Source organism: Condylostylus longicornis, unplaced genomic scaffold, assembly GCF_029603195.1.
Source record: "Condylostylus longicornis isolate FDR11 unplaced genomic scaffold, ASM2960319v2 ptg000040l, whole genome shotgun sequence".
In the NCBI taxonomy this organism is placed as follows: Eukaryota; Metazoa; Arthropoda; class Insecta; order Diptera; family Dolichopodidae; genus Condylostylus; species Condylostylus longicornis.
The window spans coordinates 14,034,559-14,050,763 of record NW_026578009.1 but is presented as its reverse complement, the minus strand read 5'-3'; the positions used below and the strand labels follow the sequence as shown (position 1 = coordinate 14,050,763).

Genomic DNA, 16,205 nt, shown 5'->3' with positions numbered 1-16,205 from the left:
TTTGAGCTATTTGCATTAATAAACAAGTGAAAAATTTTTAGAAAAATTATTTGATAAATTTAATTACCATCAATTAAAAAAAATTCGAATGGTAATATTGAAATATATACGCCACACTCAATATACATTACACTATAATTAAAGTACAGAAAAATGAAAAAGTTCGATTTATTGTTATTAAGCACCCAAGAGACAGATTTCAAAATACATTTTATAAAATAGAACTGCATTATGTAATTGACCTTTTAATTCTTTGATTTATGTTACCATAATTTTAAAATCTTCTAATGCGTGTGATAAGATTTTGATACAATTAGTGATAATTTACTTGCCCTTTTAATGCAATTTTCACAACGAATGCATAAAAATACCCAGGAATTATATGTAAATATACAAGGCTCACTCGGTTGCTTCATAAAAGTTTTCAAAACATCGGTTTGCTGTTTAAAGTCAGTGGAGAACTTAAACATAGTTAATTTAATTTTTCGTTCAAGAGCTAGTTGATTGTAGTATTCCGTATACTGCCGAAAATAAAACCAAACCACTTTTAAACTGTATTTATTTTTAAACTTGGTAATACTCATCATCAAAAGTTTACAAAAACATCCATATTTTTTTTGCAATGGACGACAATGGTTTCCTTTGTGTTTGGAAAACGTAGTTATAATTACTATTTATCGTAAGTACTATTTGGAATACATAACATTGTAATTTGGAATACATAACATTGTAAGATACAATACGGAAAGTGATAAATTGTCCAAGTCTGCATTAGTTTTTTACGTAATACGGAATACTACCATTCTTTGAGCTTTTGTCGTCCATTTCAAAGAAAATATTTGATCAATTTGGGATTCAATTACCCTATAAGAATATGAATCTGCCAATATAACCGCATTTGGAAGCCTGCCTTTCAACATCAACAAAATCATTAAACCTAATAAAATAAACGAAGATCTGATAGCCAATTAAGTTATTCTAAACCTTAGTTTACAGGTTTTGATATTTTGTTTAAAAAAAAATCTTTTTTTTGTTATTATATGCGTAGTTGTAAACATAAAGATGAAATCGGCATAAAAAAAACAATTACATTTTTTAAAAGAATGGCCGAAATAATAGCTACAATGAATTGGAATGGCACTTATTACAACTCCTAACTGCAACATGAAATGTAAAGACAATATCAACAGTGTCAACAATATCAGCGTCCATGAATTATTTTGAAAGATATATTCAACAATACCCATGCCCATAGACTTAATGGCATATAGACATCAAACAAATTTATTATTTTTATTAATTGTATAATTTCACTTTGACTTTCTTATTTTGTATATCAGAATATATGAATACTCTTTCTTGAGTAGAAAATTTGTCTTAAAATATCATAGCAAAGGATTTTTATTTTAAAACCCTTTTTTAATATTATTGGTTTAGTATTTTGCAAAATAATAAATTGTTTTTCAATAAAAAAATAGCTACTAATAAATTTCTTATACTAATAAATTTATGGTATATCTAGTTCTTGAGTATTTAAGGTCTTATAAATTATTAAAGTGTCATTATTCAATTTTAATTCAAGCTTATAAAAGCTAATATTCAAAAAGAAATAAATTCTGTGGGAAACAAATTAAAATGTCCTATGAAAATATCCTTGAATTAAAACTAATGAAAAATCAATGTTAAGAAATTTTATTTACTGTAAAATGTAGATATAACGGGGAAATTGTATAATTTTAATGTGAAACCGTAAATAACTTATAATTTAATTTTGTACTCCTTAATAAATAAGGAAAATCCAATTAATGTAAGTAAAATCAAATTTTATAAAACGGGACAAAACCGTTGGACAAATACATTCAAAAATCAAAGATACATAATATAAGATTAAATTTTTTTTACTAAGAGAGTGTGCCTATTTATAACAACACATTTTTTTTTTTTTTTTTTCTATTTACTTCTTTTGGGAGCATAGGGCTTCCACTTGAAATCTCCATCTTGTTCTATTTTGGGCTATTTGCTTGACTTAACTCCATGTTAGACCTGCGTTTTCTACTTCTGATTTTGCAGATCTACGCCAGGTGTTTCTGGGGCGTCCAGGTCTTCTTGAACCCTGCAGGTTCCACTCTAAGCTCATTTTAGCGATATTATTGGCGGGTTATTTTTTTAGAGTGTATCCAATCCATTTTCACTTTCTTCTTCTTATTTGCCTTCCGATAGGTTTTTCGCCTGTTATTATCCACAGGTCTTTGTTGCTTATCTTTCTTGGCCAGAATATGCGGCATATTATTCTGAGGCATCTATTGATGAATACTTGCAACTTTTGATTGGTAGATTTTGATGTTAGCCAAGTTTCGCTGCCATATGTCAGAACCGATTTCACACAAGACCGGAATATTCTGACCTTAGTCGTTCTGGATATCTGGCTACTTTACCATATTGGTCTACCGAAAGCCGCTCTTGCTTTCTTCAGTCTGTTGTCTATATCTTCTTGGTCTATATCTTTGAGTTTTTGTATGACTGTTTTTATTTCGCTAATATTTGGGGGATCTTCAGAAATTCTTAAGTTTGTTTGTCTTCTGACTGGGTTACTATTATGCACTTATTCGCTGGTCGTATGTGTTACGTTGCTAATTGTTTCAAAGTGCTGTTTCCATATTTCTATCTGGGCCTCTTCATTTGTCACTAGGTTACCGCTATGGTCTCTGTCAGGGCGGGTTGTGTTTTCTTTTTGCCCGGTGAGATTATTAATTATTCGGTGCATGCCACGCATGTTGTTCTGGTTGGCGTGTTGCTCCGCTTGGAACGCCATCCTTTCGAGATATCTCCGTTTGTCTCTTCTAGCAGCCTTCTTTACTTGTTTTGCTAAGTTCTGGTACTGTGGAGACTTGTTGTTGTTTTCATTGGTCGCTAGTTGCTTAGCATTTCTCCTTTTATTGATGAGGTCCCAAGTCACGTCAGAGATCCATGTTTTGCGTTGCATTTGTTTTCTACCTAGTGTTTCTTCGGCAGTCTCTTGAATCTTAGTCGCAATTTCTTCCCACGGGTGTTCTTGGTTAAGTGGTAACTTTTCATGTTATGTCACCTACACTGCTACACATAATCCTTTAGAGAAAAATGAAAATCCTTTACGCTATTTCAAATATAATTCAGCTCAAAGTACGAATTATGTAAAATAAAAACTTTGTAAAAGTAAAATTTGTAATTTTGTAAAAGTAAAAGGTTCTGTAAATTTATAAATTAATTTATGAAAATAATGAACTCTTCCTTAATAACAAAAATTTTTTTATGGTTTTGAAATTCCAAATTTTTAATTCTAGTTATTTGTCTATTTATATATAAAGATTTCAATAAGTATACTCGTATAAGTCGTTAATCTCCTGTAGCAGTTTAACATAAATCATTAAACAAGTATTCAAATATTTTCAAAATGTATTTACAAAGTTTACTAAATCAAATAACTGAATAGGCGTTCTTTTATAAAATATCTATTATGGGAACTGTTATTTCTCATGTAGACAAAAATATCATGCCTGTTTAGTTACCAAACTTAAATAAAAAAATTTCCATAAGTTACGAAATAATGTACACATACAAATACATATACAAAAGATTTCGTAATTCTAATAACGATTTTTCATTTTCATACAGAACGTAGAAAACTGAAATAATTTTAAGATTATTTGTGTAACCTATACAAGATACTCTATATGATTCCTTAAGATTTTCCACCTCGTATTTGAATAAATTCATATTTTATTATTTTTACATTAAAAATAAATTCATTCATATTGTGTACACTTGGAGGAAGAATATGCGTGGACTTATTTTCTTTCCTAAGATATTACATAAACCCACATATGTATGAATTTTTCATTTTTCATTTACATAATATACTTATAAACGAAAATATTAAGTTTATTTTTCTTTCATTATTCCTGCATACCCTTGATTGCGTTATTCCTTTTTATTTATACAATATGTCAAAGGTTATTATTTCAGTGGATATCAATTTTAAAGAGAAATAACATAACATTTTTATACACATAATGTATATTATAAATAGTAATATTTGTTTATGTAAAATAACAAACGGAATTTTCAGCGTTCCTTATATACCTTAAAGTTCATTAGATAGGTTTTTACTTATAGTTTCTGAAATATTGTAGGAAGCTAGATTGTTTTCAGTTATTACATTCGTAATATTATTACCTATATACAGTAAATATTAATGGAAGAATACAAGAACACTCGATACCAAAGCACATAAATAACAGTTACTATAATAATAAACTCATATACTTACCAACAACATTTAAATGTATGTAGTGGCTCATATGTGGTGTCGTTGAAACCTGACATTCATAAATTCCAGAATCCCTATGTTGAGGATATTTTATTTGTAAAATCCAGTCTTCAGTTTGCGGCTGATGGATGGCTCGAAATCGTTGATCCGATGTATATGTATACCGTCCAACAGTTAGTAAATGTATATCACGATGTCTAACCCATGATACTTGTAGAAGCATCTGAAAATAAGACAGAAAAAAACATCAAGATTTAAAAAAAAATTTAAGAAAAATAAAGAAAAATTTAAAATACGAAAAATTATTTTATCCTGTATTTTCTATTTTGTCATTCGGTCCTAAAGGTTTATAAAAATATACTTAGATTAACTAAATTAGACATTATTTTAGAATTAAAACTATTTTAAATCAAATAAAGTAATAAGATATTTAAAAATTACAGTTCATGTATTAATAACTAAATAGACGTCAATTAGAAAAGAGTTTATTAGAAATTTTAACCAAATAATGGTCATTTCATGGTGTCCTTCATTAGTGAACTGAAGTGTATTCTTCAATTTGTTATAAAAACTCAATATTCTACAAACGAGCTCTACAAAAAAGTCGGAGAATGATTCCTTTTTGATGGTTTTATGAAATTAACGACGACCTTATTCAACATGTCGAGGGAAATCACGACTGATTTCTTGATTTTAAATATGAATATCACTCCCAGCCCATAATGCCTTTTACTTATAGCAGATAAATCAATTAATTTGAGTTTATTTTCATAAGGGGAAAGAATTATGGGATTCTCCCAATGAAGGTGACGAGAGCGAATCTCAACAAGATTTTTAAATCGAAGCAGTCCTTCTAATGTGAATATTGTAACAGGGCTACCAAACTTGTAAACGTACATATTTCTTCCAGATGAGTTCGAGCAACAGATTTCAATTAATACAGATATTTAAAAAATATAGTAGAATTTCTATGTAGATATGTTAGAAACAGTTATCTCTCATACTTCTCTCATTCTCCATGCTCGTCAAAAGATATCAAAGTTTTATCAATTATTTTCATTTGTGTGGCGTTCAAATGCACAAAACCGTAGTATGTTATAGCATTTTACAAATTTCTTGGTAGACCTACGCAACATTTCAATAAACATAAATTAATGCTCATAACATATGAAAGGAAGACTGTATATGTAATTGATTCTACAATTGCATAACATACAAGACACCCATATATATTTAAAATTTTAATTTTTTTTCATTTTTTAACTTTCTTTTTCATAAAGTTTCATTCATCCATTTATTTAAGAATTAAAATTTAATCAAAAACAGAAAAAGAAAAAAGAAAATAATCTTGATTCCAATTTAATTCTCTTATAATGGTAGTTCTCCACAATTTCAAAGGTCTCAAAAACTTATTAAGTTTCAAGAGTGAATCCATTAAAATTTCAATTTTTCATTTAAATAACATTTTAATATTTAAATCGATAGGTATTCGAACAACCGCAACTTTCTATACGTACGTGAAAAAGTGTAGATGCTATGTGAATGATTAATTCATGTTAATGATTTTTCGAAGCTACGAACATTATTATCCTTGTCTCTTTCTGACGTCATTTAAATGAGAGGAAAAATGAAAAGAACATTACCTATATATTGTGATGAAATGATTGGATAACCATAAACTGATTTTTCTTTTCGTTCTTCCGTTTTAATTTCAGGTGTTTTTGTTCATTTTTCTTTGCAGAAAGAAACAGAATAAAAGCAAGTAACATTTTTCATTTTCATTCGTGGTGCTTCCAAAAGCCTCAGTGTAAGTTTGTATAGTTACCATTGATACGTATTATATAATGCAAACCGAGTAAAAGTAGAAAAAAAATTACCACAAATTCTTTAAAATATTATGCTCTTATGCTATACATACCTCCTTTTAGATACCTACTTTGCATATTTTCATATTATAGAACACTTATAACACTTATTTGGAAGGCATACTAAAAATATTTATAATGAATAAGAGTAACTGCATTATGCTGCTTATAATGCAATAAATTTATAATGCAGCTTAATGCAAATTTTACAATATATTGCCGAATTGTCACAGAAATATTTTGTTCCTTTGGGAAATTAAAAATTTAAATAGGAAGTGGATGCGTTTAACTGAATAATTTGCAATGTTTTAATTTTTAAAAGACTTTGGATTTAATTATTCGTGCATATGAAAATTTAATAATAGTATAATGTTTATAAAATCGTGGCTGTTTTTCCGAAATTCAGCCATTGACATCAGCAGAAATATTTATAGTTTCGGATTTCTAAAAATTTTGTAAAAAATACAACTTTCGATTCTTTAATGATATTTTTTTAATTCTAAATTTTGAAGAGAATTTTATTATACTAACACCCTTAAGTTGACAGTATCAAATATAAATTGTATTGTGTGGCATAAAACCTAATTTATTTTTCTCTCATTTTTATTCATGAGCATAGACAGTAACAGTTTGAAGTTTTCAATGTTTTTCAAAATACAGTCAACTTCATTGAAGTTTATTTTGTTTATAGAATAGCAATATATGTACAAAAGATGTGTACAATTTCACAGTTAAGCATATTTCATACACATTTTGTTCATTTTGATAGACCGACATAATACAAACGTTTACAAAATCCAATATTCATGGAGAGTTTAGAAATTTCAAAATTTTAACACCAAATTAAGGAATAATAATGAAGGTAATTGAATTCAATTTATTCATTTTGTTAATTCAATTTTCAAGAAAATTGTGTACTTAAATGTGTGTGCTAAGAAAGAATAAGAGTTTTTATAATTTAGTTTTATTTAGGAAATTCAATAATTTGTAAGATCTCACCAAATCAATAATATTTATATGTTTTTTGTTTGTTACAATACAAAACTAATCAAAAGTAATATGTTTGAGATAATGAGATTCCCGTGACTTGGGTAGGCTTTAAAGTTGATTCGCTAAATATCAAAATGAACCATATAACGAAAATATCTCCTAGTGGGACGATTGAAATAACAGTCCTTTGTATTTATTTTTGGTTTCAACGACTCTTTATAAAAGCGAAATACAAACAAAACTTATTGAATTTTGTATATTCGTTTCTTTGGAAATTCTACGATCGGCTGAGAAATGACACGGTGTGCAAAGAAAATTCTAGTTTTGACTAATCGTATTTAAAGTTTTCTACTGAAAGTATCGTACCTAGATATGTGCTATATATAGGAACAATACTTTCAGTTGCTTTACAATCAAAAACATTTTACAATCAAGCGGAAGATCTATAGGAAGATCTACTAGTTAATTCGCTTTTCTTGTCGAATCAATTTAATAAGTCCTATACTAGTTATAGACATAAAAATTAACCTTGAAAAATCTTATGAAATTGTAATTATGTTTCAATGCAATCGAGCAACTACTTGAACAATAGAGCTGCAACGCTACATAATTTGTAGATAAAATGGCTTGCATTGAGTTAGATGCTTAGGATCAAATAAATTGCAAAACGTAAATATATACATATATAATATACGTATATAATAAAATTATGTACAATAATTAAACACCCACTACATTTCTATACACTTTCTTTTCGAAAAGCATTTCAAAAAAGTGGAAAATTAATTTTTAATTTCAAAGATTACCTTACAAATCACATTACATACATTTTTATTATACTTATAGATATTATACAAGCAAGGAAAAGTCATAGCAAGGTCGTTTCTTATTCATAAAGATATTATAAAAAACATTTATGACCTTACAATAATTGAAGAGCAGCATAAAAATGGGGGCTTAACAATTTATTTTAACGTTTTCATTAGATTTTTTTTTCATGTATTTTTTTTTTTGTTTTAAACATATTTCGTATAAAATTGAAAAAAATTTACTCATTAGGTTGCCATTGTCCGTTTGTAAGTTCTATATATATTTACATATGCAAATGAATCTTTGAAAAGCTCTAGAAGAATTTTTAAAACTAAAAGTAATTTCCTTTAAATCTAATTTATTTTTCGAGAACTATAGGTAATTTCTCAACCTGACCGTTGCTGCAGTGGTTACGGCATCGGTACTTTAACTGAAAGGTCCTCTGGTTCAAACCCCAGCCAGGTCACTATAAAAATTATATTCAACATTATATAACTTAATATACAATACTAATAAATATTATACAAGTAATTTTCAAATATTCATAATATTCGATACTAAAGACTAAGAAAAAATAATCAGTAAATATTAATAAACTTAAATATTTAATATAAATAAAACTACGGCAGGCTTGTCACCTAGTTAATTCCTAGAGAATAGGGCATGATATCATGCACTAGTCCTATGCTCCTCCTAGGAGTGAATAAGTAAAATATGACTATTTATCTCAGCTCATTTAATTTGCCAATGAAGCCGCCTTTATTACATTAGCGCTTCTTTTAGATTTTATTTTCATCCTAAATGTATGTAATAACGTACTGACTAGTAAACATTTTTCAATTATTACTGAGAACAATTTACACAGTAGAGTAATTAAGGAAAATGTGCTATTTTATAAACCATTTTTTTTATTCGAATTTATTTAATAACTAATGAATTATTAAATAAATTCGTTTCTGAAATAAAACAAATTTTTTCAATGTACAAGATTTAATTATATTTAATTAGATTATTAAAAAATTAATTTCTGAAATATTTTCTTTTTTTGTGTAGTGTCATCTGCTATTGTCATCTACATTAAAAATTTTAATTGAACAAAAGTTATGATTTACAAAAAAAAAAAACTAATTTAAAATCATTAAGAGGGAGAAACAGAAACTAATTATTGCAATAAAGAAAAAAGCGTGTTGGATGAAAGAGCATTGTGTTTTGCATTTTTCCATAATGAAAATCAAGTAAGGGTTGGTTATTCCATTCCTTGAGTCACAAAAGTTAAATACATATAGAACTAAATTAAATGACATGTTTTGAATGAAATCCTCAATTATACTTTGGAAACTTCATTACAATAAACTAAATTATATGATTTAAGGACTCACATTTCGCTTTAAGAACTAGACCCACTAAAACTGCGTCATTGGTCCCATTAGTATGTTTAAATCAAATTTTCAAATTCCAATTAGTTAATTTTATATTCTTTTTCGTAATAATTTTAACACCATACAAATTTTAACAGGAAATCAATCAGAGAAAAACCGAAATAATGTAAATACATATATTTGAATATAATTATACCCTGCACTTCGTGAAGGGTATATTAACTTTGGTATAGAGTTCGTAACTACTTGAGTCATCTGCGGTACGGACATATATATATATTCTTGCTCAACGAAAACTTTTGTGTTGATTTAGATATATCCGTCCGTCCGTCCGACCACACGATAAACTCAAAAACGAATAATGCAATCGACACCAAACCTCCACAAGTTATTTCTTTTGTGCCAAGGACGAACCCTGTAATTGGACTAATTTGGGCAACGGGTTCGGGTAGCTGCCACACAACTCAAAGATTTTATTTTAAATATTTCAAAAACTAATATAGGTATAAATATGAAATTTTGTATACATGTGTCCAATTATATGCTACATATGCTCTAAAAATTTTAATGGGATGGCGGCATAGGTTTGGATGGCTGCCATACAACTCCGAAGGTTAATTTTAAATATTCGGACAAATAATAAGGTCAGATTCATGAAACTTGGCAATCGTATGTCCAATTATGTCAGACATATCCGTGAAGTTTCTATAAAATGAATTCACATGTTCGAGTAATTGCTATAGAACAATGAAAGGTGCAGGATATAATTCAATCAGTTTTTACCCTTTGAAACGTTTCAACTTGTTTCTGTTTTGTAATGTTCAATGAAAATTTCACATTTATTTCAACGATAACTGTATTGATTCATTGTATTGAAAATTTTATATGGAAGTTTTACTATTTTTTTGTACCAAATAAGCGATATCATTAATAATATTAACGTACATTTATACTCGTATTTATGTACGTGAATTTCCACAGTGTTTAAGTTTTTTTAAAACTATTCATGAAAAATGAGGTTTTTTAGTTAATTAAAATATTCGTTTAGGTATTTCAACTCATATAAATTGATTTCGTGCTTTTGAAATGGAAAATTTTTAAACGCCATAAAAACATGGTCTGTAATACTTTTTATAATAATAAATAGGATTATTTACAGTAAAATAATGTAAATTATTTGAAATGAAAAATAAAATTAAAAAAAAAACTTTTTTATTTTCATTTTAAAATTTTCTAAGTAAATGTGAAATTCGGGCCAATTTAAAAATAACAGAATAAATTCACTTTTAATTTAATTAAAATAATATTTAAATATTTTAATTAAATTTTTTTGGTATATAAAATTTTTAGAATAAATGCAATTACTTTCAAATATAAATTTACATTTAAGTTGTAAATCATTAAAAATTTTTGAAATTTACTTTCGTTGAGTTTGAGTTATGCAATGTACAAGTACAATAAATAAAGTGGGATCAAATCAATGGTTTGTAATGTAGCTCTTTTTCCTTCAACAAGTGATATCATTGTCTTTAAAAACAACTAGCTCATCTTAAAGATATCATCCCAAATGTATGAGAAAATTGCATACATTTCGGATGAAACAAAAAAAAATTGAAAGAGTCATTAACATAATGCTTGAATTTAACGTTTAATTCTGTGAGTTAAAAAAATAATTTTATTTTTTAATCGTACGGGATTTACTGTTAATTTTCTTAATTTATAGAAATTTCGGAAAGTTTGCAGTTTTGGAGCCAAAAATTCAAATTTTACAAATTTTGAGGTCCGCTATTTTCCGAGGCGGTGTAGGTTGAAAAAAATTTTCTCTTGACGAATTAAACTATTTCTGTCTCAAAGCTACTAATATATCAAATTCATACAATCTGCGGTCTAGGAGAAAAACTGTATGAAAAATTTGGAAAAAATTAGTTTTAGATAACGGCAAATTTTAACGGCAACTTTGTTGTTTTAAAGTTCAAATATTAGAAGAAGCCAGCTACTATTTTTTTACGTTTACAAAATTTTTTACTAGAAATTTAAAAAATGCTTATGGCATTTTTCAAATTTCTAGTAAAAATGTATGTACGCGTGAAATTTCAGCTTTCTGTCTTCAAGGCTGTAAAAGTATTGTAACCATGTTCCACGAACGGACACAGTAAACCTAATAAACACTTTTTTTCAAATTTTTTTTGGAAATGTGCTAAGAATTACATGCAAAGAATATAACATAAGATAGTAGTTATTATTACGATATTAATTTTAAAAAATTTAAAGGGGAGAGTCAATTGAATATTTAATCCACAAAATCCCGGCTGAAAATTTTGGCTGTCGAGAAAAAACTGTACTGACTTGAATGGCTATAACTTTCATAATTATTAACTAGTTTAAAAAAGCTGAGATTTGCAATCGAAAGCTGAAAAGTAGCTCTTCTCAGGTTTTGAAACAATGGTTCATTTGAGGTATCTGTAAAATGAATAATATAACCCAAAAAAAAGAAAACAAAAATATCAAATTTTTCATAAAGTGACCAATTACCAAAATAATTACCCTATTAATTTTTTTGTTTTCATAATTTGAGTTTCAATATTTTGAAACTCAAATATGAAAACAAGTTTCAGTTGGTCTTCAAGTTGCCTCTTAAAACTTTTTTTGTACGATGTTCCGCCACCGAGATAATTTAGAAACAGGACAGTTTCCAAGAAAAATTGTTATTTTACTTTAGATAAAATTTATATCAGCTAAACAAATTAAATCAAAAATAAAATATAACCTGTTCTGAGTTTTAAAAGAAATTAAAAAAATTTAAATTGGAATAACGTTTACTTTTCTCTTTATAATAGTTACAAAATAATAATGAAATTTTTACTACGTTACAGATTCACCTTGTATGAATATATATTTTGAGCTCTAAGCGTAATAAAGTCGTTGATTCAGTCTCTTGTGGACACAAATCGTACACATTCGGAGTATCTACATAATTTTTTGCCTGCATTGTAAAACATTTTATATTATTAAGTCTCATATGGAACCTCAATTAAATAAAAATTAAAGAAATATTCTTTTTGTAATTCCAATATCCTTTAATTTAATTAAAAATCTTTTATTTATTCAAATCTTTCTTCATAATTACATAGAGTATTTTTTCCAAATCTATAGTCAATTGACATATTTCTTTTTGTTTTTTTTGAAAAAAATACTTATGACTTATAAATTTATTTCTTGTCAAACTTCTCTAAATTGATTTATCAAAGTATTTTTTTACTTTAAAAGATTATTGAGTGAAAATTAGCGTAATTATTCTTTACTCTTAATTTGGTGTACTTAAATTAAGCAAAAAATATAAGTTAATTAGAAGACCAATTAATTAATTTTTAAAATTTTAAATTAATCAGTGTTCAAAAAAAAATTCAATTTATTTATTTTTTCAGTTCCAAAAGGAAAACAAAATCCAATTCCTTTGCGTTTTGGAAAGCTCAATTATTAATAATTTCTTTTAATAATTTATTATTAATATTTTCTCAATATTTTCTTTTAAATCTAATACTTAAGAAAAGCAAAAATTATTATTTCAAATTGTGTTGTTTTTGTTCTTTCCCTCAAATTCTATGTAAACAAAAATCTTTAGTTTTTGCAATCTTCCTACTTTTCGAGTGTGTTTAACAATATTTTTTTTTTCATTTTCAATTCAAAAAGAAATTGATATTGACTATTGTTTTTTCTTCCTTATTTTCTCTCTCAAATTTGATTAATTTCCCTTTTATAAATTTATTTTCAATTTTATTTTTTTTATTTTTTCGAAAAACTTTTCATACCAAAAAATCCTAGGTTAAACCATTTTTAATTTTCTTATAATCGTCGTTTTCTAATTTTATTGTTTATTTTACTTTTTTTTCGTTTTCATTTTGATATTTTTTTCTTAATTTATAACTTTCCTCATTTTTAATTTCCTTTGAGATTATAAGAGCAAAACAGGAACAACTTAAGTAAGCAGAAATTTTGGAGTAAAAAAAATGGCTAATTGAAAAGTTGTTTTCTTGTTTTAATTTTAAATGGCAATGAATTGTACAATGAAAAAAAATATTATCTAAAAACATTGTTAATTTTTAATGTGTTGAAAAATAATACAAACGGAAGTTGTATACAATATTTTAATTGACATTGCTATTAAACAACCGTAATATCATTAAAGCAGGAACAACTGTTATTTTTGTTAGATTGCCGCATGTTTTAAGCATTTTGAAAATATTTTGCACCATCACGGGTGCAATTAGTATTGAGATCTGCAAGACTCTTCTTGTTATAAATAAAACATTAGCAATGATATTTTAAGAGGATGAAATTCTAAAAAACACACAAAAATTTTTTAAAGAATTCGGTTGAAGAAAGTTTAGACTAATCATTTTGAATATTTTTAATTAGCACTCTTCCAAAAAAATTTTGAAAGAAAGAGCTCCTTAGTTTAACTCTTTAATAAAAAAAGCTGAGATTTTTTTTGTATATAGATCATGCAGCTTTTGAATACTAACAAGTAGTTTATTTCGTTAGAAGAAATTTTTTTTCCACCTACACCTCTCATAATATAACATCAAGTTATCGTAACATATTACAATTCCGAAACTACAAGCTGTTCAAAATTTCTATGAATGCAAACCTAACAGTAAATGCCATGCCATTACAAAATATAATAATTATATTATTTTTATTAACTTCTTAACTCAATGAATTCTTAAATTCGAGCACTTTTGTTAACACCTTTTTAAATTTTTTTTTCGTTTTATCTCAAAGCTTATTCTAAATGTATGCAATCCCTGAAATATATTCATATATATGTAAATATAAGTAATTTTAATAATGCACCAGTGCATCGCTACATTGTTTTTAAAAGAAATAATATTTTCACATTTTCCTTACCAGTGCTACTTTACAAACTGTTAGTTTGACCCACCTTTGTTTTTGTATTAATTTTGCTTAATTCAATTATTTGAACTATCATTAACTCAATGTAATATTTTTGGAATATTTTTACTATATTGAAATTTGAAATATTAATTTTGCTTATTTTAGTAACTACTACGTGTAGGTACATATATCACATTATAGCGTAAGTATAATGAAAATATTGCTTAACTCTTTATTTTTTTTAGGTCGAAAAATGAAGATTTTTAGTCTATCTCATACGCGTTTATGCTCACAATATGAAAATTTATATATTAAACAATGTTGAAGTAATTGTATAATCTTTTTCAATTTGTAAAACATAAATTTCTGACATAACTCAATTAATTGTTAAAACACAATAAAGGAAAAGCTGTAGTATAGTGTGTGTATATTCAATAAATATTTTAAGCAATATGATTATACATTGTAATGGCTGTGGTCAATATAAAGTTGGAATAAATATTTGAAAAATGAGAAAAGGCATGATGCCGGCCATATTTCAAATATTTTCCTTCAAAATTTTTCTTCGTTTTTCTCCTTATAAAATTAGAAATTTTGCACTATGGAGTAGGTTTATTCTTCTGCTTTGAAATAGTTTCCTATACATTATATATAATATATTTTAATTGTTAATTATGTACTTGCTGAAAACAAATCTTAAAATTTTTTTTATTAAGCCGATAAAATATAATATATGTTTGTATTGCAATCGATATTGTGCAAATTTAATTTTTTTTAAGGTAAACAATAGATGTAGGTCTATCAGCACCTACTCTATTTTGCGTATGGTTTATATAATATAAATAAATACATAGAGAAATATATAAAAAAAATAATTTTGAAATATCAAATACAGAAATTTGCTTGTTGTTCACATTTTAAGGAAAAATTTTCATTCATCCTCATTTAATACATAAAAATTTTTTTTCTAAGAAAATTATTTCCAATTACTTATTTTGAAAAAGTTTTAATTAATTTTATTTATAAATTCCGAATTCTTTTTCAACTTACGAGTATATAAATGAATTCTATTCTGCCAAAAATGTCAAAGTTTTGATATTAGTCAACTGAAATGCCATTCACCATATTATTTATATTACAAAACTTGTAAATTGAGTTGTTGAGAAAACATTTAAAAGTGTCAATGCTAAAGTACGAAAATTTATTAAACTTCAATTTGGGTATAAATAATGAAGACAAAGATGTTTGGTGACCAGGTGATATTATTTAGAAATCATAGAAAAAAAACACATTAAAAAAAACTAGATATGTAGGTATCCAATGTTTATGAGGATGTCAATTCAGTAGTGGGACTGACAAATTAACATTAACTGTACGAATGGAAATTATAATTTTTAATCACAAAAAGCGTTTCACTTCATTAAATTACTTTAAATATAATGCAAAATTAACTACATTAAAGCAATATTGAACTCTTTCTTATATGAAAGTCAGAGGGTGCAAGTCTCTTATTTATTTTGCAAGCTCCTAATACGCATACCGCGAGAGAGAGACATCATAACATCATAAGAGAACATGAAATGAAAGTAATATTTTTATTATGCCAGCATCAATTGCCACAAAAAACAGTTTTAGTATTTTTCATTGTTCAATAAAGCAACGTTCTTTCATTTGTACTAAAATCATTGCCTAGCTATAATTACCATTTTTATTCGCGTATATTCAACTAATTTATGCATGATTAATAATTTGTATATCTACTTGAATTATATTTTAAAATAAATTTTCCAAATCTTTTGACTTTAAATTTTTTTTCTTATTGTGTCCAACGGCAATATTTTGGAATTAACCTTAAATGTACATATATTGTGTACCTTTATTTTAATAAAAAAAAAGTTTTCTTTTCATATTTTAAAAAGTAAAAATTAATTACCGACCGTATTGTGTAAACAATAGGTA

At 26.3% G+C, this 16,205-nt stretch overlaps 1 protein-coding gene across 1 annotated transcript in view; it reads right to left on the bottom strand.

Moving 5' to 3' along the window:
• LOC129609931 (DEP domain-containing protein DDB_G0279099-like) overlaps nt 1-16,205 on the bottom strand; it is a 118,178-nt gene that overhangs the window by 15,782 nt on the left and 86,191 nt on the right. The window contains exon 4 of the mRNA XM_055522221.1: nt 4,307-4,529. Coding sequence (XP_055378196.1) covers nt 4,307-4,529 — 223 coding nt within the window. The remainder of the gene's footprint in view (nt 1-4,306; nt 4,530-16,205) is intronic.